This window comes from Pimephales promelas, chromosome 10, assembly GCF_988280905.1.
Source record: "Pimephales promelas chromosome 10, fPimPro1.hap1.1, whole genome shotgun sequence".
In the NCBI taxonomy this organism is placed as follows: Eukaryota; Metazoa; Chordata; class Actinopteri; order Cypriniformes; family Leuciscidae; genus Pimephales; species Pimephales promelas.
This window is the reverse complement of record NC_142778.1, coordinates 16,493,553-16,520,009: the sequence shown is the minus strand read 5'-3', so window position 1 is coordinate 16,520,009 and position 26,457 is coordinate 16,493,553. Positions and strand designations below refer to the sequence as shown.

The 26,457-nt window shown below is 40.1% G+C and overlaps 2 protein-coding genes and 1 pseudogene across 2 annotated transcripts in view; 1 reads left to right on the top strand and 2 right to left on the bottom strand.

Moving 5' to 3' along the window:
* Positions 1 to 9,151: 9,151 nt before the first annotated feature.
* On the bottom strand, positions 9,152 to 14,731 carry LOC120480106 (extracellular calcium-sensing receptor-like). Its single transcript, XM_039673049.2, has 6 exons — positions 14,505 to 14,731; positions 14,001 to 14,298; positions 13,002 to 13,835; positions 12,273 to 12,494; positions 10,204 to 10,327; positions 9,152 to 10,047 (listed from the first exon to the last, which is right to left on the bottom strand). The coding sequence occupies exons 1-6, from the start codon at positions 14,729 to 14,731 to the stop codon at positions 9,152 to 9,154; spliced, it is 2,601 nt and encodes an 866-aa protein (XP_039528983.2).
* Positions 14,732 to 15,813: 1,082 nt separating this feature from the next.
* On the top strand, positions 15,814 to 20,760 carry LOC120480100 (uncharacterized; annotated as a pseudogene).
* A 4,212-nt stretch (positions 20,761 to 24,972) lies between these two features.
* olfcn1 (olfactory receptor C family, n1) overlaps positions 24,973 to 26,457 on the bottom strand; it is a 30,522-nt gene continuing 29,037 nt past the window's right edge. The window contains exons 10-11 of the mRNA XM_089116605.1: positions 25,969 to 26,092; positions 24,973 to 25,886 (exon numbers count right to left, since the gene is read on the bottom strand). Coding sequence (XP_088972731.1) covers positions 24,973 to 25,886; positions 25,969 to 26,092 — 1,038 coding nt within the window. The remainder of the gene's footprint in view (positions 25,887 to 25,968; positions 26,093 to 26,457) is intronic.

Below are 26,457 nucleotides of genomic sequence, written 5' to 3'. Positions count from 1 at the left end.
TCATCTCTAGACAATTTATGTGCCACCGAAGATGATGGCTTTGCCACAGCCCGCTGGCCGAGCGACCACTCATGATCGCTCCCCAACCGGTAAGAGAGGCATCCGTCGTCACCGTTACCCGGTGACACAGGGCTCCCAGCGCAGGTCCCAGGGACAGGAACCAAGGTTCTTTCCACATAGCCAGGGCACGGAGACCACGTCGCGTGACCCTGATCTTGCGGAGCGGGTTTCCCCTCGGGGAGAACCCCTTGGTCCTGAGCCACCACTGTAGCGGTCTCATGTACAGCAGGCCGCACGGTAACACGTTGGATGCTGCTGCCATCAGACCCAGAATTTTCTGGAATTCCTTTACAGTGAGTGACTGGCCTAGCTTCACTTGTTTGACCGTTGAGACAATCGAGGCTATACGAGCCGGCGACAGACGTGCCTGCATCGTCGTCGAATCCCATACCACGCCTAGAAAAGTGGTACGCTGAACCGGCGAAAGCACACTCTTCTTGGCATTGAGTCTCAGCCCCAACCTTCTGATATGGGCGAGAACGGCATCTCGATGCCGAATCGCCTGATGCTCCGATTGAGCTAAAATCAACCAATCGTCGATGTAATTTAGAATGCGAATGCCCTGGAGACGCAGCGGGGCCGCGTCCATGCATTTCGTGAAGGTTCGAGGAGATAACGCTAGGCCAAATGGAAGAACCCGATATTGGTATGCTTCGCCCCCAAAAGCGAACCTCAGGAACTTCCGATGTTGCAAGAGGAATGGAGATGTGGAAATAAGCGTCCTTCAGGTCTATCGTGACAAACCAGTCCTCTGACCTGATTTGTGACACGATCTGCTTGAGTGTTAGCATTTTGAACTTGAGCTTCCCTACTGACCGATTTAAGAGGCGCAGGTCTAAAATCGGACGTAGCCCCCCATCCTTCTTTGGAACAATGAAGTAACGGCTGTAATACCCCAGCTCTCTGTCGGGGGGAAGAACTCGTTCTATCGCCCCTTTCAGTAACAGAGCTTTCACCTCTTGCTCCATGACCAGAGCCTGCTCGGGGGATACCACTGTAGGCAAAATCCCCCGAAAACGAGGCGGACGTGACCTGAACTGGATCGCGTACCCTCGTTCGATAGTCTGCAGGACCCATCGAGATATATTTGGAAGACTTTCCCATTCTGCCAGAAATTCTACTAAGGGTACCAGTCTCTCGAGACTGGCCTCTGGAGTAATTTTTGAGACAGAAACAGCGCCCTGTGACCGCGCACAGGCAGGGTTTAACGACTGTTCTGTATCGCTCCTCGGAGCAAACGAGCTTCTCTCGGGAAACCGCTCGCTGGGACCGTCTGTGCCCACCCTCACAGGCAGGTTCAGCAGAACGGGTCCCTGAGGGCACCGTGAGAGAGTAGGCGCCGTGCCCAGCGGCGAACACCTCTCTCTCACGGTGGGGACCACCCTCAGCATCCTGACACCAGTGGCGTCAGGACCTTTTCGACGAGGCCTTCCTGGCAACAATAACCATCCTCAGATCGGTTCTGTCCCGGGAAGACCTCGCCTGAGAGCGCCGCGTCTCGGCCAGGTTTTGCTGGGGAGGAGCGCGAGACGCGACACTCTTCTTCTGCTGCGCCCTATGCGATGAAGAGCCCGACGGGTGGGGCTGCTCCCGCCCAGCAGCCCCAGGGACATGAGAGCGGAGGGGGAGACATTTTTGGAGCGCCGCCGCCTGCTTTCTGCCTTCCTGAAATCTTTCGATAACAGCGTTTACTGAACCACCGAAAAGACCATCAGTTGACAGCGGCGCATCCAAGAGAAACGCCTTATCTTTCTCCTTCATACTCGCTAGGTTTAGCCATAAATGTCTCTCCGTGGCCACCAGGGCTGCCATAGAACGGCCGACTGATCTGGCCGTCTCCTTGGTGGCACGGAGAGAAATATCCGCCGCCTGACGCAGCTCTTTAATAGTGTCAGAGCTGACGACCTCCCCCTCACTCATATCTCTTAGCAGATCTGCCTGATATGCCTGAAGTATAGCCATAGTGTGTAAGCAAGATGCTGCCTGTCCCGCTGCCGAATAAGCTTTGCCCACCAAAACCGAAGTATTTCTGAGTGGTTTGGTGGGCAACGCCGGTGTTTTAAAGGACGATGCCGTTTCAGGAGAAAGATGGCTCGCCAAAACTTCCTCCATCCTCGGCATCTAGACCCAGACCCAGGTTTTCTAGACCCAGCAATATTTGAATACATAGATGTCTGATGTGTCAGTATTCTAGCAGACACTGGTTTGTTCCACTTGTGTTAGTTCCTGATGATTCATGAGATATTAATGCATGAATGAATGCATAATTCATGCATTAACTTATACATGAATTCATGATAATTCATGTACCCTTACTGTAAAGTGTTACCGATGATGCATTTTGATAAACAGTTTAGAAGTGTTTTAGTTTTATGAGTTAATGAGTTTTATGAATTAATATGAACATAAGCATGGAATAGTGTTATCCTGGATCTATTTGTTGACTGACATTTGATGCAAGGTTTAAAAAAAATGTTAACATTACATGTCACATGTATTTATACACACATGTACTATACATACAAACAATGTTTGTGTGAATGTAGGTTATACTTTTAGAAGTAAAAACATTTAATGTTGATTTGTAGGAAATATAACCCTGATATAATCAATAAATAAATTGAGTCAGAGTTAAAAAAAAGTAGATTCTCTTTTTACACTGTGTTCATTTTTAAAAGGCACTTTTTAAAAAGCAGTCTTCTCAAAATGAATTGATACAAGGATAAAAGTAGCTATGTCCATTTTGATCCCCACAATGTCTAAAAACTAGTTAGGTGTGTGTCCATTTTGATCCCCACAATGTCTAAAAACTAGTTAGGTGTGTGTCCATTCGATCCCCACAATGTCTAAAAACTAGTTAAGTGTGTGTCCATTCGATCCCCACAATGTCTAAAAACTAGTTAAGTGTGTGTCCATTCGATCCCCACAATGTCTAAAAACTAGTTAGGAGTGTGTCCATTCGATCCCCACAATGTCTAAAAACTAATTAAGTGTGTGTACATTTTGATCCCCACAATGTCTAAAAACTAGTTAAGTGTGTGTCCATTCGATCCCCACAATGTCTAAAAACTAGTTAGGAGTGTGTCCATTCGATCCCCACAATGTCTAAAAACTAATTAAGTGTGTGTACATTTTGATCCCCACAATGTCTAAAAACTAGTTAGGTTTGTGTCCATTCGATCCCCACAATGTCTAAAAACTAATTAAGTGTGTGTACATTTTGATCCCCACAAATGTCTAAAAACTAGTTAGGTGTGTGTACGTTTGATACCCACAATGTCTAAAAACTAGTTAGGTGTGTGTCCATTCGATCCCCACAATGTCTAAAAACTAATTAAGTGTGTGTCCATTCGATCCCCACAATGTCTAAAAACTAGTTAGGAGTGTGTCCATTCGATCCCCACAATGTCTAAAAACTAATTAAGTGTGTGTACATTTTGATCCCCACAATGTCTAAAAACTAGTTAGGTGTGTGTACGTTTGATCTCCACAATGTCTAAAAACTAGTTAGGTGTGTGTCCATTCGATCCCCACAATGTCTATAAACTAATTAATTGTGTGTACATTTTGATCCCCACAATGTCTAAAAACTAGTTAGGTGTGTGTCCATTCGATCCCCACAATGTCAAAAAACTACTTAGGTGTGTGTCCATTCGATCCCCACAATGTCTAAAAACTAGTTAAGTGTGTGTCCATTCGATCCCCACAATGTCTAAAAACTAGTTAGGAGTGTGTCCATTCGATCCCCACAATGTCTAAAAACTAATTAAGTGTGTGTACATTTTGATCCCCACAATGTCTAAAAACTAGTTAGGTGTGTGTCCATTCGATCCCCACAATGTCTAAAAACTAATTAAGTGTGTGTACATTTTGATCCCCACAATGTCTAAAAACTAGTTAGGTGTGTGTAAGTTTGATCCCCACAATGTCTAAAAACCAGTTGCGTGTGTGAGCGGACCTCTTTTACACAAAACCTGAAATGACCCCACAAGTAGCCAAAGTGTCATGTTTAAAAATTTTATAGCGAAATATTTGTAATCTGAAAGGACATTTACTAAACTGATATGGTATTAGTTGTCACAATATTTTTTTTAGGTCTTAAAGTTCATTAGAAAGGGTGGTCCTCATTATGTAGCATTTCTGACAGGTGACCCCCACAATGCACAAAAACAAGTATGTGTGTGGGTGTGTGTAAAATGAGAAGTCATTTATTATGAGGGTTCAGAGGGCGCGTAGACTATGCACTTTCTTTTACTGTCTGACTATGCACGGAACGATTTTTTTAAGCGGAAAATTTATAATTTTTTTCTGAAATGTATTTATAGTGTCTATATAAACCACTATATATTTTATAATGACATTATAAATATACATGTAGCCTACATTAATATGTTTTAATTAGAATTACGATTACTGTAGGCTAATATTTGTAGTAGGACATTCAGTTACTTTTGAAAGGACGATAATAAAGTGTCAGTGTACTTCATAAGACTTTAACTTTGCCAGCTATATAAAAATCTAGCATTTCCTCACGTTTTACCATTGCTTTTTAGTGACAGTCGAAATGCATGGGACAGTGACAGTGATGGTCATACAACACCCACTCCCTCCCTTCTTCTCACAGCTAGCCACGCCCATTTCAGTTGCATTTTTCAAAAAGATTTTGAGCTAGACTTGAGCTGAAAGAGGGGGGTTTCATGACCCTTTAAAGACAAGGTGTTCAGGTGGAGAACTTTTTCTTTACCTTGACAATTTCGACTGCAACCTACAGTCTTCCTCCACCTGAATAACACCTTGTCTTTCTAGAAGAAAATTGTCCAATTTCTACAGTATGTTGGTTCTGATCTACTTCCTAAAGGAAATAAGCCTTTCATTTATTTGTTATTGTTTAGTTAAACTTGAGTCAAAACACAATGTGATGTATTCATTTCTGTGCTCTACAGAACATAAGCTATATACAAATAATTCTGAAGTGATAACTACTAGGGATGGGCATTTTTTTCAATTTCTTATTTCGATCATTGATAGGTCTCAAACGAGTACTCGATTACTCGGGGACGGGGCCTGTTTGGAGGCGTGGCTTATTCGGGGTATGTGGCGGGGAGTGTCAGTCATGGAGACAATGATACCAATTTAACATTACATTACATTAGCACTTTCTGATAAATCAAAATGTTATTTTACATTATATTGACTAACATTACACTTTAGTCAGAGTAAAACTGACTTAAATTACTGAACAACACATGACTGAATATCATATCTGAATACAATTTAGAGGAAATGTCATAAAAATGAACACACTTGAAACTTTTAGGCTACTTTTTTCAACAGTAAATAAAACATTCTCTTCAGTGTTAGGCTACTTCAGCAGCATATTTCAACTGTTCTTATGAAACAACAAAAACGAACAGCTTAATTTTCATTTAACAAGTTTAACAAAGTAATAAACGACTGCTACAGAATCATTTATTGAAACAAACACAAAAAAAAATCCTGTGTAGGCCTATTTTACCACGCCTGATGCAACTTAAACAAGCTACAGCCTACATATTATTGTTCAAAAAAATAAGTTGGTCTACGTGCTCAGGTGAGAGGCGTGTGCGGAGTCTATTCACAATTAGTCCGGCGGTGGAAAAAACACGCTCCGCTGGAACAGATGTCGCAGGAACAGCTAAGTACCTCTGGGCAATGATGCTCAGCTTTGCAAACCAATTCTCGTTTACCTTCCACCACAGTAGAGGTTCCTGGTTTACAGAGATGCATGGCTCACTGAAGTAGCGTTCTATTTCAGTGTCACACGAACAAATATCACTCACGCTGGCGCCGTAACCCTCACCGAAAAGAGTGTCGAGCGCAGTAGTTGCTGCTGCTCGTTCAGGCTGAGGGTCAATTTGAATGGGTGTGACAGAATCTGTAACGCTGTCGTAAAGCTGTTTCAGACTCTCGTTTACTCTCTCTCAAAGCTCTGTGTCAAGAAACTTCAGATGTTTGTGTCTTGGATCCATTTTTGCTGCAATCAGAGGTAGAGAAACTTTCTCAGCATCCTCAGCGACAGTGACTATCCGCCGTTTCAGAGATTCTGCCACTACTGCTTTGAATTCCGAAACTCTTGGAGACTCACCGATCTGTGTGTTTAGGTGTTTACTGATTAGGCTATGTGTAATTGTATAGACCATCGAAACGCAACTTGCGTCTCACTGCACATTGTTGTTGTGGCGCACTTCAGAGACTGGAGAACAGGTATCAGTTGTCATACTGGGGCTCAACATAATTCATCAAATTTTTAAACCCTTCTCCTTCGACAAAACGAATCGGCAGCAAATCTTTCATTATCATTTCGATGATTAGTTGTGTCATCTTTTCACCTCTGGCTGCGGTGCATTTCTATCTGACGGTAAAAGATGCGATGCTCGTCTGAGTTGCTTCTTTGGTGGTATCAGAAGACATTTTATATACAAATACAAGATGATAACGCATTGTACTCGTTGTAGATTTGTGTGACAGCTTGGCGCTGCACATTTTGCACTGAACTGTTTTTTCATCTATTTTGTCATCTAAGTGAAGCCAGACATCACTACGTGACTTTGACGCCATTTTCTCTGTTTTGAGTTTGGACTTTGGACCGCGTGCTCTGTCAATGCTAACCAATCGGTGCCGCCTAAATGCTGCTATAACCAATCAGAAAATATTTTTTTAAATTCAGATCATCGTTTTTGTGATTGATCGTCACTGTCACGTTCGAGTAATCGAGTAATATGCCCATCCCTAATAACTACACGACACAGTAAGTGTTTTTGAGTTGTTGTTACTCAATCTCATCCCTGAGGCCTGTCCTTCAGCATCTGACTGAATCCATCCTGGCAGTAAAGGATGATGACAACAGCCTGGTGAGGAGCATGAAACATGCTATCTGCAAGAACTTACAAGAGCGCTATGAGGATTCTGATATGGCTAATGTTGAGTGTGCCGGTACAACAAATTTCTCCAACATCACCTTATTCATAGTCTTATATCATTATTACTCATCATGACTGATTGTGTTTTTTAAGCTACTTTTATGATGAATTTTCTCTTTGGTTCTTTTACAGTGATTAACATGGCCAGTGTACTTGACCCCCGCTTCAAGCTGAAGTTCGTGGAAGAGGCAGATTCAATCAAAAGACAGCTAGAGGAACAGTTCTTGCAGGAGTCTTCTGCTGGAGGAGAATGTGAAGATGAAGGGACCAGTGTTTCTGTCCCTGAGGCTCCAAAAGGCTTGGCTGGTATTCTCAAAATAATAACAATTGAAAAAGCATTTCACTAGCATTTTTAAGACGTTTCTTATACACAGCCTTGCCCACTATTTCTATGGATAAAGACCCACTGCAGTGGCGGAAAGATAATGAGGAGGAGTTTCCAAGGTAGGCAAAATTGGCACAGAAGATCCTTTGCATTCCCGCCACCAGTGTTGCATCAGAAAAAATTTTCAGTTCTTCAGGAAACATTCAGACAGTGTTTCGCTCCAGTTTGAAACCAAATAAGCTTAACATGCTTGTCTTCCTTTACAAAAATCTGCCATAGATTGAGAACGCAGGGAGTAAAAATGCATGTGCCTTGTGTTTAGCAGTATTGTGCTTGTTGGGTAAAAAATAAATAAAAAAAGTAAAAATGAATTTGACTGATAACTTTTTTTCCCAATGTCTCTATAGATATCGGCATATCGCAATATATCAATATCATGAATTATTTTGGCCACAATAATCATGGTGTGAAAAATCTAAGATCGTGACAGCCCTATCTTGAATTATATTTTTTACTAGTGATACTTCCATTAGAGATATCTATAATTAGAATGATGCCTACACAATCAATAATAGATAGTAAATTAAAGTTGAAAATTGTCAAAATATAAATGCTTATGTGTAATGCATTACACATAATTTATATAAAATAAAAAAAATAAAGAATTAGCAGCAAAAGATAGGCAATTTTGTTACTAATATGCTTTCACTGTGAACTGCATTTATTTTGAGCAAGAAATAAAGGGAGAGTGGCTTTATTGCATCATATTAATGCAACATTTTCTTGTGTCTGAGGTTTAGTTTAGGGTTGTTATCTCTTCCCAAGAATAAAACCTACTCTGTAGCAGTTAGTACAATTCTTGGTAACACTTTATAATAACTGCACGCTATTAATCATTTGTTTTAACCTTTAGGTATGTATAAAGCATTTAATACTGGTCAGTTAACTATTTTGTGAGCTCATCTAAAGTGAGGACTATTCATGCCTGGTAAAGCATGTATAAAGGAGATTTAAAGGCGCATCAATCTTCTAAAGAGTAAAATGTAACAAACACAACACAGTGATAGAGAACATCGAAATATTTAACAGCCTTTAAATCTCCTTTATAAATGCTTTACAAGGCATATAGTCCTCACTTTAGATGAGCTCACAAACATAGTTAACTGATCAGTACTAAACTAAATGCTTTATAACAACCTGAATTAACCCTGAATTACAGCATAAATACATGTTAATAAAGAATATATTAACACACTAAGTAATAACCATCACTATATGTCTGAATAATAAGATGTATGAATGTACATTTAAATAGTTTATTAATCATTTACTTACACGTTCTAAGTAATCTTACGAACCACTGAAAACTCTTAAATAACTGGTTTATAAAAAATGCAATTCTTCATTTAGAAATGATAAATTGATCATTAATAAAGGATGAAAATACAATAATTAAACAAATTATAGATATGCTTGTTTAAATCAAGAAGAAAGCATTTATAGCTGTATTTATAAACTGCTTATTAATGTCTATTAATGCTTTATGAATGATGAACTAACTGTTTACTCATGCTTTACTAATGATTATTAGTGTGTAGTTATTATAAAGTGTTACCCAATTATTAGCACAATTCTTAGGTTAAATAATTGGTCAACTTATATGGATTATATGAATCTTTTTGCTAAGGAACAACTGTGGACTATGGCTTTAAGTAAGAGCACGGCGTGAGTGAATTTTGCACACATAAGTTCAGCCCTGTAAGCATTAATCCTGTAACCTGATGAACTAGACTTGAATAAAAAAGTACTATTTTTTCATCATATGTTTTTTGTCATTTTTCTCAGGTTTCAGAATTACTAAATAACACGTAGGAGCAAATATACACAGCAAGAGACCAAAGGCAGAAGCTAGAATTGCAAAGACATGGACAGCAACCATATACTTTCCACGAGAGCTCACGTAAACTGGAATGAATGTTATCCACACAGCAAAAAATATAAGCATGCTGAATGTGATAAATTTAGCCTCATTAAAGTTGTCTGGTAGTTTTCTGGCCAAAAATGCTAATAAGAAACACAAAGAAGCAAGCAGTCCAATATATCCTAACACACACCAAAAACCAATTTCAGATCCTACAGCACATTCAACAATTATTGTTGCACTCATGAACTTGTTGTTATATGCAGCTACAGGAGGCTTAGTTGTTAACCATATTATGCAAATAAGTGCTTGCACAAAAGTGCACAAGATTACACTTGATCTTTGTTTAGCAGGGCCAAACCACTTCATGACATTACTGCCAGGGAGGGTGGCTCTGAATGCCATTAAAACTACAACAGTTTTTGCCAAGATGCATGAAATACAGAGAGTAAAGCTGATTCCAAAGGCTGGATATCGAGTCCGGCATAACCAGTCCGTGGGCTTCCCTATAAATGTCAGGCCAATCAGAAAGCTTGCGCAGAGGAACAGTAGGAGAAGGAAACTTAACTCCATATTATTTCCTCGTATGACTGGTGTTTTCCTGTACATTATAAACACACCAAGCACTGCTAATGCTGCACAGGCCCCGAATGCTGAAAATGCCCACAGGATTATTCCCAAGGGCTCCTGAAAGGACAAAAACTCTAATGTTTTGGGAATGCACTTGTCTTGAGCTCGGTTTGGCCATGTTTCCTTTGAACATGTCAGGCAATCATTTGAGTCTGTGGAAACATTTGTGAAAAGGGGGGCATAAAATGTATTTATATAATTTTTTACGTTTATTTATTGATTGACTTCTATGTTTTGTATATTTATTTATTATTATTATAATTATTTTCAAAATTCCATTAAGTGAGGAGCTGTGAGGAAATTCACACCTGTTTGATTACTGATCTCTCCTTCGGCACACGGTATGCAGTCAAAGCAGCAAACTGGCTTTCCTTTTTGCCTAGCCTTCCTGGAGCCTGGCAGACAGCTTTGACTGCACAATGATTCTGGTGCCTAATGACCACAACACAACAACTCTACATTTACTTCAATGTCTCTTTATATAGGGATATTTTGACAAATAACCATACTGCCCTACAAAGGCAAAGCACAGTAACTACACATTTGGTCAAAAATGAGTTAAGACTTGTAATGGGCTTTATGACATGTGTTCTGTCTGGTGAAAAAATGTCTGGGTTACATTATGTCCCGTTTCGGAGATGCATTACCACATAATCTACCCATAACATGTTTGACTGGCTAGTATAAAAACTTTAAAGGACTTTTTCTCCTTTTCTTTGTTTGCGTAGTTTCTGCACTTTGCCTTTGTAGGACAGCATACTTTATGCACAATTTTCTAAATAATTTAAAATGTTGCAGGATCATCTAAATCAGGGGTGTCAAAATATGCTGGAGGGGTGCTGGAGGTTTCTAGCAAGTCTGAAGTCATTGGGCCTGCCCCAATACCTGTGCTTGCAGTCTTTGCAGTTGAGCACTTGTCTACTTTCATAATACTATTTCCTGTATTTGGTCCAATTGTTCAAGTGACATGAAGACTGCAGTGTTGCAAAAATAGCTTTAAAAAATAGCTTTTTTTTTTAAAGAGCTTAATTTACACATTTTGATTTTAAATGGATCCTATTATGCTTTTTCACGTTTTCAACTTTAGCTAATGTATAATGTTGCTGTTTGTGCATAAAAAAAAGATTTGCAAGGTTACAAAGCTCAAAGTTCACTCCAAAGGGAGATATTAACCATGTGCAAATTCATAAGTCAACACCATTTGATGAGTATTTTCTCCTTAAAACTCCAGTGAACCTAAGACAGTCTCAAAAACGCGGTTTGAAATGCTGATGTTTCTGACGTCAAACTACCTTGTCAATCATGTTAATGTGTGATCCTCAACGAGTGTATCTCTGAGCTAATGTATGTGATTGGAGGTGAGGTTAATATTGAATAAAATCATTGCCACAGAATAACAAAAAGTTGGTGAGGCCTGGTTGTGCTGCTTTAGAAAAGATGAAGAGTGTTATGGCTGTTGTTTCCACCACGAAAAAGTTTGTCCTAAGGCTGCCCAGATAGCAAACTGACATTGAATCAACGTGGAAACATGACATCGAAACAACGTTGATCTGGCATTGTTTTGCTCATTGAATTAACGTTGAACCAACGTCAGACACGTCATTCTTCAAAAATAACGGAAAATCAACTTGAAATCAACGGTTTTTTCAACGTTAGGAAAGCAAACCAATTGCAAACCAATTACCAATTTTCATTTAGCTTTGAAGAATGCCGCGTCGAATGTTGGTTCAACGTTAATTCGATGAGCAAATCAATGCCAGCTAGATCAACGTTGTTTCGATGTCATGAGAGATGTCGTTTCCATGTTGATTCAATGTCAGTTTTGTGTCTGGGTGGCGAACTTAGAGTTGTTGAAAGTTATTTTAAACACTGTTCCTGAACATTCCAATGTTTGTCTGTGCGCTGCACATTTTAATATTTAACCCAATATCTAATTTTTCTCAAAATCTCAAATTTTTAGCACATGCGATTTCTTGAACATGATGCATGATGGGATATGCTTAGCATCAAAGTGGTATTAGAGATACTATGGAATTAGTATACATCCAAAACTAGCCAAAACTAAAAGTGTGGGTATTGGGCTAGATCCCTTGACTAGCTGGTTCAGGTGTGTTTAATTAGGTGAGGCTAAACTCTGCAGGACAGTGAGCCTCATGGATCAGGATTGAACACCCCTGATCTTCATAAAATAATGAATGTACATATCTATAATAATATATTACAATGTGTATATGTTTAGTACAAAAAAATCAACAGTGCATTTCCATTTAAAATTATGAAACTGGATACTTCTTAGTTCAGCAGTAAACATTAAGTAGAGTTGAATGAAAAGCAAACATAGTAAAAAATATCTGGTGATGAGTGGGATGGCACACACCTTCTCTCCTCTGTGCCACATAATTACTGGCTCATCTATTATTAGGTCCTTTTCTTCTTCAAGGGAGGCATCATAGAATCCCACCCTCACTAGCTGAAGGGAGCCATCAGACCCTCTTTGCCAGTTCATCAGATCGTAGGATGCAACTGGATCACCGTTGTCATCAAATCTGACCTCTTCCCCTAATGTTGTGAAATGTGTTTGTTTCATGTAGTGCAGGAGCTTAGATGAAGGTTGAGAGAAAGGATAATGCAATACTTTAAAACACATTAAAATCCATACATGTATATATATATATATATATATATATATATATATATATATATATATATATATATATATATATATATATATATATATATATATGAAGAGTTCAGATGCAAAAGCCTCTAAGTGCCATTTGAAATTTTCTTCTAGAATGATCATTTTTATCAAGCTTGTATATTTAAGTTCAGTAATTTCACTTAAATGGCAATGATAATTACCTATTAATTGTTATTTAAGTGAAAATACTGAACTTAAATATACAAGTTTGATAAAAATCATCATTAAAGAAGAAAATTTCAAATGGCATTTAGAGGCTTTTGCAACTGAACTCTTCATATATTCCCCTTATTTTTGTATAATTTAGCAGTTGCTTAAATACTTGCACAATAATAATTCATTATTAACACATTATAGAAGGAGAATGTAAAATATAAAGTAACACACGCACACACACACACACACCTGCCATGGCAGAATTTTATATAGGCTCCCACATGTCCCATTTTGAAAGGGGCCCTTTCCTGGGACACATGTGCTCATGTCATGTAGTGCATGTGCAATTAGATGCACAGCCTTATAAACATTGTAGGACACTCTGAGTTGTGATACATCTGTAAAAGGAGTGTACACATCATCCAAACTCTCACTGCCATTGCAGGGTGGCCAGTTCTGTGCCCTTTCTCCATGTACATGGGTGTTTACGGAGCCATTCAGTCGACAATGAAAAGTCTCTTCCCAAAACTCAGATAGAAAATGGGACGTCTCAGCAACAGAAAGATTTACTCTTCTGAGGTAACTGCCAAGATGTGGGATATCAGTTCTCCGTATGGCAAACCCCAATGTTCCCTTTAACAGATCCCCAAAATCCTCCCAGAGGGCTTTTGATGTGGCCCAGGCCTCACTGGCAATCCACTGAAGATGTGTGAGATTTTGCCGTCTGCACTCTGCCAGGATACCATGCAGATATGAGTCCACAGAGAAGCTTATTATGATAGTGGCAGAAGAAGATTTTAAAATGTTCACAAGTTCCTCTGCTGCATCTTGTGTCAGTGCAACAGGATAAAGGTTTACATAAGCAATGCAAATATTAAATTTTTCCGACTCTTTCAGGAAGAGCTGGATGGCAAACCGAGCATAGTCTGTATCCACACCGATCACCCCGACCCATGTCCACTGAAAATAATGAACCAGTTTCACCAAAGCTTTAATCTGAAATAGATCACTTGGCATTGTTCGCATGAATGCTGGAAACTCTCTCTTGTTACTGAGACAGGAACAGGATGCAAAGTAGCTCACCTAAAATATGAAAAAGTAAGATTAGCAGTGCAATAGCAACTTCTATATCAACATAACATTGTATATGGACCAAAATGATTATCGTGCGTCAATACAACACAGTTTTTATTACCAAGACAAACAAATTATATTATTGTTAATACAATATTTAACATTTTGTTTTACTAAAGGTATTTTGAAGGAGCTTAGACTTCTCAGAACAGCCATGGATATTCCTGATGATGCCTCTCCCACAATTACAGGGCTCGGCTGCTTTTGTGTGTCTTCACAGCTCTGTCCACTGTCCCTTTCAGGCTGTCCATTGACCAGGAGAAGAGATCTCTTGACAGATACTGGTATGTCATCACCACTGTCCCTGATGTGGTAACCCAGAGATAGGTTTGGCAAAAGGTCTTGCCTCTGGTTTACCTCTCGCACAGCAAAGATCATCGTCTGCATCCACCTCAGTGCTCGAGGGGTGAAGCTGCAACAGATTTCAAAAACACAATTTATGAATTTTCCTGAATTTTAATGAATTAAACAACTGCAATGAAGCCAATAAAAATTTAGTTCGGAGGGACAAAGAACAATTTTCCACAGTTGTATTCTTTTACGCATTATATAAGAAGAAATAAGAAGAAATTATAAGAAGAAATTTAAAACACAACACACAATTTATACTTGACACACAATTTATACTTAGTAGGTTTAGGTTTGGTCCTAAAAGAAGAAACTGATGATACAGGACTGAAATGCAAAGGAAAGAGCCCTCCCAAAACCACATCCCCTCCCTGGTAAAAGGTGTATGTATCGTCATCTCCCTGATAGATGCACCTATCTTTATTTTTATACTGACTATGCACACCAATACACAACAGAAACCAAAGTGTGAGGAGGGTGGCATAAAATAGTGCCATAACTGACACATAATCTGGTGTGAACAGAATTTATAAACAATCTGTAATTGAGGGAAGGCCTAAATTCAAGAAGAAACACACCAATAGAATCTGCAGTTCCTACTGTCAATCTTTAATGTACCAAGAGACTGTGAATATAATGCCTTCTTTCTTTGAGCTAATGGTAATGCACACCTCCCCCACATTTTAACATGATAAAAAAATACATAAGCTTGGTATGTTGTATTTTGTTAATTTCATTGTAACTACTGCTCATGTATTAAGGCAAGACACTGCAAGGTGAATAGAGACCAAATTTTAACTAGAGATCACCATGAAACTTTACCAGTTGATTACTCACATGAATAGGATAAAAAATGGTAACACTTTACAATAAGGTTCTTTAGTTAACATTAATTAACTACATTAGCTAACCTGAACTAATAATGAACTGCACGTACTGTATACAGCATTTACTAATCTTTGTTAATGTAACATTGACTAATACTATATTGAAATCTTTTTAACATTAGTTAATGCACTGTGAACTAACATGAAAAAACAATGAACAGCTGCATTTTTATTAACTAACAAAGATGAAAGTTGAAAAGTTTAATAACAAATGTATTGCTCATGGTTAGTTCATGTCAATTAACTACTGTTTACTAATGAATCCTAATGTAAAGTGTTACCATGAAAATGTATGGCAAGTTTTCTGTAATTAAAAAAAAATATATATATGCTAATCAGGCTATATCTAATTATATCTAATTATATATATTTATATATATACTAATTTACATATATTTTGAATGTTTTGGTTTATTCAATGAAAATACATTTTCAGAGGGGATTATGAATATCTCCTTTTGTTACCCTGTAAATCAGAAAATACTGCCAATAGCCTTAAAAAAATGATTTCCTCCCTATTTTTAGGCATAAAATGTCATATAAATCAGGAAGCCTTAAAAAATTGATTTCCTCCCTATTTTTTGGCATAAAATGTCATATAAATCAGGAAAAGAATGATGTATCAACAAAACCCTCGGAACAAACCTTCACAATACAGTTAGGAATACCGCTGTAAAGTTTGGTGTATGTAGATGCTACAGAAATGGAAGCGTCAGCGTAAGTTCTACCAGAAAGACTCTTTTTCAACGTCACTAATTGGTAATTCCAAGTTACCAATCATGGCTCTAAATCAAATATAAACGACTGACCTTACCTTCCCCTTTCGTTGCTGTAGGTGTCGTAGAAAAGTTTCTTCTCGTTACGCGCATCTTCACGCAGCTCAACATGTCCCACTTACAGATCGTGGATTTCGATTCCTCCGATTCAGACGACAATCTCATACCACCGTCTCCTCAGTCAGTGCGTAGAAGCAGCCGCATCCAAACCCGGGATTCCCCATGGGCTCAACTACCCTCCGAGAAAATCATTACTCTCCTGGAAGGGAGCGGGCTGCCGGTCAGCAACGACCTCTCACGTAATGACTTAATTCTTCTTGCTTCAAACACTCTGGGCACCTCCACTGCCCCACCCGATGAGGATACTCCAGCTAAATCGGCTCCAGCCCCTCAACCCAAACCAGCAGGTAGAAAGCGCACTGCTAAGGGCCAATCCCAATTCTACCCCTTACCCCTTCACTTTCCCCTTCCCCTCCGTTTTGCGCGTCCACGTGAAGGGGTAGGGTTGTCCCAATTCTCTTTTGGTTGGAGGGGGAGGGCTAGGGGGAAGGGCCAGATAGCCCTTCAAACGAAGATTTTTCGGGAGCACACTTCAAACGAAGGGGTATGAGAAGTGTCACTGCTAACCCAGGCTGGCTGCCCAAGCGACAAAGGAGACCGATAAATTTAAGTATTTGTGGCTTTAATAAGTATTGTAACGACAAATAATGATTTGCTTTATGTTACATTCAATATTGTGTTCATATTTACGGTCATTTTCTTCACAGAAACGTTTGTAAAAAAATCGCTAAAATTACTGTAGTTTGCTAACGATAGTCCCGCAACATATTTTCGTCGTCTCCGTTGTTTCCTGCGAACTTCACAAGATAAATGCAAGAAAATAGCTGTAACCCACGCGACTGAGATAACTGCAGCTATCGACGGCATAAACATCCGCGCATCTCCTGTGACGTAGGCGCTAGCGACGACTTATAATGACGTTTAACGGAGGCGAAGTGGTGTCCCATTTCTTAGGGGAATATTTTCACCCCTATGCATTGCCACTCTGTTTCAAGGGTCAAGGGGAAGGCGAAGGGGTAGGGCTAGGGGAAAGTGAAGGGGTAAGGGGTAGAATTGGGATTGGCCCTAAGTCTTCTCCACCAGTCCAAGCCAAAAAGGCAAAGTCTTCCGCACCAACGCCTTTTCCTTCACCACAAGCAGGATCGGAAGCACTCAACACTCAGCTCTTAAACTCCATTAAAGGTCTCACGGAAACAGTCAAAGGATTCGAATCAAGGCTAGGAGTATTCGAAGCTGCCTTCGCCTCGAAGAATACCGGATTAAACATGCCATCAACATCTTCAGGATTATTCTCTGCTTTCCCCACTCTTCCTGGTATGGCCGATCAGGCTTCGGGTCCCGCTACGTCAGCAGCTCCGGCTTTTTCCTCATCAAATCGACCGCCATTTCTGAACGCTGCCACTTCAGCATCCACACCGGGCTTCAGTCTCTCTACGGCTACTCCAGCTCAAAACTTCGGTAGGCGTTTCGTCCCTCCCGCTGCAGTCACAGTGTCTTCAAAAATGAGATCAGACATTATCTTAGGCAAGGATATTAATTTAGCTGCTTTACTGCTACCATCTCCTGCAGCTGATCGTAAAATGGTCGATTGCGGCGACGTGGCAGTCTTCCTGAAATCTTCTGATCCCAGATTGCAATGTAATCTATCATTCGGCGAATTCGTCATAGCGTTCGGAATCTTCAGGGATACATTATGCCAAGCTTTCCCCGATCGCAGGGAAGAATTAGATCTTTACCTCGCCGTGCTGGCCGATTTCAATCAAAGATACGGAGGCACGCTCTTTTATGAGTATCACAAATCTTATTCTGCGAAATCGGCCTCCTTCACCACCCTGTTTAACACTAGACTGGATTGGTCCGTCGCCGATTCTGAACTGTTGGTTCGCCATTTCGGAGGTCAACGAGCTCTGGCTTGCGTCGTGTGCAGTTCGCACGGTCACTCAGCTGCTTTTTGCCCCAAAGGACTTGCTCCAAGAGAATCAGCCGCTCTCCATGGTGCTGATCCTGCACACGCGACTTTTGACGTAAAAGGCAGACCTATAATCGCCTTCAATGGCACCCCTCTTTGCAATAACTTCAATGAATCTGTCTGTAATTATGCTAAACATAAATTTTCGCATATTTGCAGCTTTTGCAGAGACCCGCATCCAAAATCTGTCTGCCCACGACGCTTCAGACCAGCGGCCAGAGGAAGAGCAGCGCCTCAGAAAAAGTTCTAAACGGCCATCCCTCTACTCCTATCAACATCGCCACTCTCTCCAGCTACCTTTCTTCTCATCCAGATTTCTCTTTCGTCGACTACCTAATTACAGGACTTTCTCAAGGATTCCGGGTCGGCGCTTGTTCTCCCCTGTCCACCTCTTATGTCGCAAATAATCTTTAGTCTGCTTTAGTAGAACCAGAGACAGTTTCAAGCCTGTTAGACAAGAAGCTAAATAAAGGCTATTTAATTGGCCCATTTAGTGCATCTCCCTTTTCCTTGTATCGTATCAATTCCATCGGCGTAGCTACACGCAAATATTCGGAGAAGAAAAAGCGTCTGATTTTCGACATGTCGTCTCCACATTCTAATAGCGAAGCGAGCATTAATGAATGCATTCCTTCAGAGCCATTTTCTCTGTACTACGCTTTGGTCGACGATGCTATCCATCTAATCAAACTAGCAGGTTACGGTGCTTGGCTAGCCAAAGCAGATATTACCGACGCTTTCAAGATCATGCCTATTCACCCCTCTGATTGGCATCTCTTCGGCGTCAAATGGGAATCTCTGTTCTATTTCGCTGTAAGACTCACGTTCGGCTGTAGAAGTAGTCCAAATATTTTTAATTGTCTATCTGAGGCTTTGTGCTGGATCCTGCTGAACGTTTGTAAGCTCCCATTCGTCTTACATTTACTCGACGATTTCTTACTAATAGATTTTCCCTCAACACAGAGCTCAGTACTGGATTCACTCAAATCATTATTCAGCGATGTAGGCGTGCCCCTTTCAATCGAGAAAACCATGGGTCCCGCTACTTCCCTTGAATTTCTTGGTATCATTCTCGACTCGGTTCTGATGCAAGCCTCTCTCCCCGACGACAAACTTTCCAGAATAAGAGCGGTTCCGGAATCTTTTCTCGTAGCCCGCACGGCTTCTAAACGCGACATGCTCTCCCTACTCGGGCATCTCAATTTCGCCATGAGAATCATTCCCCAAGGTCGTTCCTTCATTTCTCGCCTCCTCACGCTCGCTCATTCCGTTGACCGCCTGCAAGTCGTGATCTTCCTAGATGACGGGTGCAGATCAGACCTCAGGTTCTGGTCACACCTGCTCAATAATTGGAACGGCATCTCTTTTTTTTATAACAACGTTTACGAATCATCCGTTGCGCTAGAGCTTTTTACCGACGCAGCCCCCTCTAAAGGTTTTGGGGGTTTCTTTCAAGGGCAATGGTTCTCAGAGAAATGGTCGGAAGCTTTTCATTTATTTAGTGCGAATTCGTCCTCGATTGCTCTCCACGAATTATATCCCATCGTCGTAGCGTGCGTCCTCTGGGGCTCTGCTTGGTCCCGCAAACGCATAGAAATGCATTGCGACAACCAAGCTACAGTCGATATAATAAATAAAGGGCGTTCAAAATGCCCTTCAATTATGTCTCTACTTCGTCGGCTGATTTGGCAAGCTGTCACGCACAACTTCATCCTTAAAGCCGTTCACATTCCAGGTCATTTAAACATAATTGCTGATGCTCTTTCCCGCCCTCATTTGCAGGCTTTCAGACGTCTCTGCCCAGAGGCGAACCAGAATCCAACGCCATGTCCGGACCTAGCCGAGCTGATCCTAGACTAAACTTTCAATTCGATAGCCTAATAAATTCCGCCAGGTTTTACATCTCTAGAGGAGTATCTTCATTAACACTTCAATCATATAATTCCGCTTGGTCCCGATTTCGTTCGGTATTCCCCTAATGCCTATCTTAATTTCGACAGTTTGCGCGTTCCTAGTTCATTGTTCCGAATCTCGGCACCTGAAGATCGCCACAATTCGCAAACTGTTAGCTGGCATCCAATTTCACGCACGATTTTATAATCCCAATTTTCCGAGTCTTTTTTCCACACCCACCATCCGGCTCTTACTGAAAGGAATAGATAAATCATATCTAAAGACTCCAGATAAACGCCTCCCCATTACTCTACCTCTTCTGCACAAGCTCGTATTTTCATTACCCAACAATCCGTTCTGCGAATACGTTAACATCCTTTTAGAAGTGGTGTTCCTAACCGCTTTTAACGGGTTTTTACGACTAGGGGAATATGCGTCTGACTCCAATCATTTTAATTTGGCTCGTGGCTTGGCTATCTCAGATCTACGTCTTTATCCCTCATATTTTAATCTATTGCTCAAGTTTTCGAAAACTGACTCTTCTGGATCGGGCGTTAGCATTTCTGTTTCTAAAATCAATAATCCCTATTGCTCGTACTCTTCGATGGTTCAATATCTCAAAGCACGCCCGTGCTTTCCAATAAACTCACCTTTATTTATTTTACCGAACAGGGCTTCCGATGACAAAGCTCTGGTTCACAACTCATTTAGCTTCTGTCCTTAAGCAATGCGGACTTCCTACACGACTTTACACCGGGCACTCCTTCCGCATCGGAGCAGCGACAACGGCAGCTGAATTCGGAGTCCCTGACTCCACAATCCAAATGATGGGCAGATGGTCTTCATCGGCTTACAAGACTTACATCAGATCCGAGGTGCACGTCCTTCTAAATGCTCAACAAGCCCTCTCAACCTACCCTCAAGGTAACTCTATTCGCTAGCTACTGGTGGTGGTTCATGTATAGCCTAACGTCTAGACTGATCCTAAATCAGAATTCGCTATAATTAATCAAGTCTCAACACGTCGTTAATTAAGGCTCCTTTAATTGTTCTGTTATTTACGGTTCAACAAGAGCTTTTATAAATATATCTTAATGCTTCTTTTTTTTTTCAACCGATTGAGTCCATCGCGTTTCATAGCAACGGAATATTCAATCATAGCCTCCGTGGCTTTTATCTCGGGTATCTATTTCTCAAGATATCGAAGCTCCGACATTGCTTTCGATGAGCTAATTCTGCCTATCAAGGCCCCATCGAACGAATTATTGGAATTGCAAATTCATCCCTGGGCAGCAGTCTCAACGATCATAAACGTAAGGTTATATCGAACCTACATCATTCACTTCGTTTCGGGCTTAACGTAGCCATCGCAGTAATGCTATCGAGCTCTCGTTTCGTTTATACATGGAAATTTGGCTGTCGAGGCATCAACATCAAGTGAGCTTTCACGTAGCTCTATAAAACAATACTTCACGCTGATGACGGACATCAGTCTCAAAGTATCGTCAGATTTTAAAGAAATAATCTCATTCAATCTCCCATCTCTGCTTATCGAAGCACACGGGGAATTCGGCATGATCTCGGCCTATCGAGGCATCGTAATCTAACGAGATTCACGAATAAGCAAAGCTAGGTTCTGAGCATATCAAAGGTTCCATGGTAACCAGTAACGAATCGAGGGCATCTATCAAACCTATCGTGGTTTATAATCTCCGCCAGTCGTAGCTTCAGTTCTTTTAGGATTCGTATCTTACCAGAGCACAGTGTACCATTAACTTCATTTCCACTCTTGCTATTAATTTCATCTACATCATGGCTCTAATCGCTCGTCAGATACGCATTAATTAAGGCGTTTCTCGAAGTCGTTATCAGCTTTTACATGTTCTAACTTCCCTGCTTACTTCCAGAATCATTTTAGGTACGTAAGGAATTCATCTCATATTCCTTATTTTTGGGGGTATAGGCTCCGCCCAGCCTAGACTATCTGACAGGACCTACCAGTCAATTCACAGACCCAGACGGATGACGGAGCCCACGCCAATGAACATAGATGGAGCTTGTCGAGTGTCTACTTTATTTCGTCTGTATTCTTTATAAAATACATTTATTTCATTCAATAATTCTCCCGAGTCTTTCTGGTAGAAGTGTAAAATTGTTACTAGGAGTGTGAGAAGAAAATCATTTTGAGAAAAGATTTTTATGCTAAAATTCCACTCATTTCTATTAAAAGCCATGAATTATAGACAAAATATGCTTTAGGTCCAAGTACAATCCATGTATCACACTGTTTAACACCCAAAACTCATTATTGCTTCATCCATTACTGATCATAACATCCAAAAAAACACATCAACAGTTCATTTAGGTGGAATGACAAAAATCCCAAATAAACTCCTAAGCGGTGAGCAGCCAGTAACAAGAAGTAGACGAATGAGAACGTCCTCGTCTCAGTTCTCACGCATGCGCCCATAAGGAAGTAATGGAATAGTGGAATAAAGTCGTTATTTATGTTTTTTTCGCACAAAAAGTAGTCTCGTCGCTTGATAAACTTATAATTGAGCCGCAGTAGGCACATGGAATATTTAAACCTTTTCTTTAATGACTTTATGGGCCGTCAAGAGCCAGTCCCTTAGGCAGTCTATCTAGGACTGATCCAGCTCTCAGATTCAATCAAAAATATCTTTATTTGTGTTCCGAAGAAGAACGAAGGTCTTACGGGGTTGGAACAGCATGGGGGTGAGTAATTAATTTTCATTTTTGGGTGAACTAACCCTTTAACAGTGCCTGTCTGTTGTGTTTATCATACAGGCATTGTGATTAAATTCATCATTCGTACAACCAGCTTTGTGTGGAAAATTCTTTTATTAAAAAACATCTAAAATAACACAACGCAGAAGAACAACCTCTACACATGTTAAACAAAGGGCAGAACAAACACTAGTTTGTGTTCTTCAATTCATCTTTTGTTTAAATGCTTAAATATATTTAGTAATGAACCATGACTGTAACTTCCATGCTATTATTAAAGTAATTATTCATTATTAATAAAGACAGAACATTCTATTGAAAGTTACAAGTTGGTAACAGCTGGTAACGACTTGATGAAATGTAAAAGAGCTGAATAAAACACATACAATCATTTAAATCAGTCCCTCGAGAAAAACACAATTATGCGATTGCATAATTCAATGCATAATCAGGCAAATTACACATATTCATGCAGGGGACGCATTTTTTTCAAATATGGCACACTTAGCTTAAATGCTTTTTCTGTGTGTTTTTTTTGAACAGATTAATGAAAAAAAAGTAAAAAAAAAAAAAAGTTTTTCACCAACGAAACATTACAAATCAAGAGGATCAACTACTACTTTCTTTGACTTGACCTCATCTACTGACAGTTAGGTTTAATAAAAAATTTTGGTTGCAATATGCAAATTTCTTGGTTAGGCTATATATTAAATATAAAACCTCCCATTTCATTATTTAATACCGTTTTAATTTCTCAGTGCAAGATATTTATTAATTGGTTTTGTAAAAGCTTATAGTTGGTGATTACAACTTAATTTATTTATCGAACTGACATGAAAACGGACAGCCTATTATTAATGAATTAGATTTTACTATGAATTAAATATCATAAATGTGTAAGTTTAATTAGAGCTTAAAAATATATTATAATATTTATAACACAAGAAGTAGCCTATACGTTAACATTGTAGGCCTAACTTACATTATGTTCACCTAAAATTTACTTGTCCAAGGGACAATCAAGCCTGTCGTGTAATCACCATTAATAACCTTTTTTTCTGCAAACACAGTGTGCAATGTTTTTATAGTAGTTTTATGTCACTGTCTAGATCTATAACAATTGACTAAGTTAATAGACGTATGTCAATGGATAGACGTTAACTCGCGTCAGTGTCAAATCAACAGAATTGCAGAACTGATCTAATCCAAAGTCCTTTTAGGCAAGTCATGCTACTCGGCCACCATCCTGGCAACGCCTACGGGCAGCTATTTCTGACTTAACAAGACCAGGCTCTATCTAAATTAATAGGCAGAGAGTCAGAACTGCACTTTCACTGGTCACCGGGACATAAAAACTGCATGTAAACTGCCCCAAAAATAAGGTTTAAAACGCTGTTCTCCGCCACGTCCTGCTCCGCCCGGGCCACGCCTTCAGCCTGCTCCGCTACGCCCTCAACCTGCTCCGCCCTGGCCACGCCCTAAGCCTGCTCCGCCCGGGCCACGCCCTAAACCTGTTCCGCCACGTCCTGCTCCGCCCTGGCCACGTCCACATCCTGCTCTGCCACGTCCTGCTCAGCCCTGGCCACACCCTCAGCCTGCTCCGCCACACCCACAGCCTGCTCCGTCGTGGACACGCCCACAGCCTGCTCCGCCATGGCCATGTCCACAGCCCGTTTCACCCCAGTTCCCCGAGCTACCAGCTCCGCCTTGGAGGCTTCCCGTTCCTGCTCCACCATTCCAACGTCAGCCTCTAGGGCGCCCACCCTCCCACCCCTTTGGATGTTATACGGCGCGAGGATGCGCCTTCGGGAGAGGGAGGGTACTGTCATGATTCTATGTGGTTGAGATCTTGTTTCCCCCTGTCATTGTGACTTTTGATTTAGTCCTGTTAGTGTTTCCCGCTCTGTTTCATTAGCAATTCCCATCACCTGTGTTCAGTTAATTATCCCATCACTCCCTGTTCATTTAAGCCCTGTGTTTTCCCTCAGTTTTTGTTTGTCATCGTCTTTGTATGGTTAAGGTTAGTGTTGCAAGTCATAGAGTTCCTAAGTTCCTGAGTTTTCCTGTAATCTGAGTGTGTTGAATAAACCAGAGGTATTGTAATCCTGTCTCCGTGCCTTCAACCTGCCCTAACCGTGACAGTTGGGGTCTGGTCACTAAATAGCATTTATGTTTAAATCGCATGCATCATTGTTATCTTAGCCAGTAATTTCATAATATGAGAAACATTGTTTATTGAATTACAGACATTTTCACAACCTGTGGTATACTGAGGCATTTTATTTATTTTGCATTAATAGCTGCCCTTTTCCTTCTCTTTTTGTCAATGCACAAATACATGGGCAGGTATTGGCAAATAATAACACAACATTAATATGCAACTGTTATCGTATAATGTAGCTACCTCAAAGACTGGCGTTTTGAAATTTCCCCATCAAGTGTTTTTTAGTGTTTCTCTCTGGTTTTATGAGAATGATGTAACATTTTGGCACAAATATACATAACAATAAGCCAAAGGCAGAAGACAAAATTGCAAAAATCTCCACTGCAACTGTGTACTTGCCAGGTGAACTGATATAAGCAGGTATAAATGTTACCCAGACAACACAAAATATAAGCATACTGAATGAGATGAATTTGGCCTCATTAAAATTATCTGGTAGCTTTCTAGCTAAAAATGCTAAAATCAAACAGATTGCTGAAAGAAGACCAATATATCCTAAAACTGCATAGAATGCAGCATCTGAACCTGTGTTGCATTCTAAAATGATCTTTTTATTGTAATACTTAAGAACTTTTTCTGGAAATGGTGGGTTTATTATAAGCCATAGTACACAGATGACTATTTGAATTGCAGTGCACGAGAACACAACGACTCTTTGTTGTACTGGCCCAAATTTTCCAGCCAATTTATTTCCTGGTAAAGTGGCTCTAAAAGCACTAACAACTACTACGGTTTTCCCCAAAACACAAGAAATGCAGAGACCAAAAGTAACTCCAAATGCTGTATGACGTAGCATACATGACCACGTCGTTGGCTCACCAATGAATGTAAGAGGACAAAGAAAACAAAAGAAAAGTGAAACAAGTAATAGCGAGCTCAGCTCTGAATTGTTAGCTTTCACTATAGGTGTTTCTCTAAAGTGTATGAAGATAATCATAATAGCTACAGTAAGACTGGCTCCAAAGAGTGACAGAGCAGTCAAAATAATCCCCATTGTTTCTATATATGACAGAAACTCTGTAATTTTCATGACACACTTGTCTCGTCTTTCATTTGACCAGTATTCTTCAGGACAAAGAATGCAGTCTGCTGCTCCTATAAAACACATAACAAATATCAAATTGGAGCATTTAATAAACTTTAAAATATGTAAATGTAGTGCAGATGGTTAGTGTACCTGTTCTATTTGATATTGAACCATCAGCACATGTGATGCAGTCAAAGCAGCAAATAGGCCGTCCTTTTATTTGTGCTTTTCTTGTGCCATTTGGGCAGGTGTCTGAGCACACTGCTTTGGGTATCTGTCAAAAATTATTCATTGGGATTATATACACACACACACATATTATATATATATATATATATATATATATATATATATATATATATATATATATATATATAATTTAATTGTTGGTGTGCATCTTGCCGGTTTCAATGGTGCCAGCATTGGACATCTTGGCCCGTGGACATTGTGAAACATACAGTGGGTACAGAAAGTATTCAGACCCCCTTAAATTTTTCACACTTTATTTCACGCGTTATTTTGCAGCCATTTTCTAAAATAATTTAAGTTTGTTTTTTCCCTCATTATTGTACACACAGCATCCCATATTGACAGAAAAACACAGAATTGTTGACGCTCATATGTTTAACTCAGGTGCTG

Bases quoted from the DNA above. Each gene is read 5' to 3' on its own strand.
- LOC120480106 (XM_039673049.2), bottom strand. From the start codon at position 14,731: ATGGCACTATTTTATGCCACCCTCCTCACACTTTGGTTTCTGTTGTGT. The intron at 13,836-14,000 runs GTAAAACAAAAT...TTCATATTTTAG, and splicing joins GCTCCTTCAAAATACCTTTA to GTGAGCTACTTTGCATCCTG. The intron at 12,495-13,001 runs GTGTGTGTGTGT...CCTTCATCTAAG, and splicing joins ATAAAATTCTGCCATGGCAG to CTCCTGCACTACATGAAACA.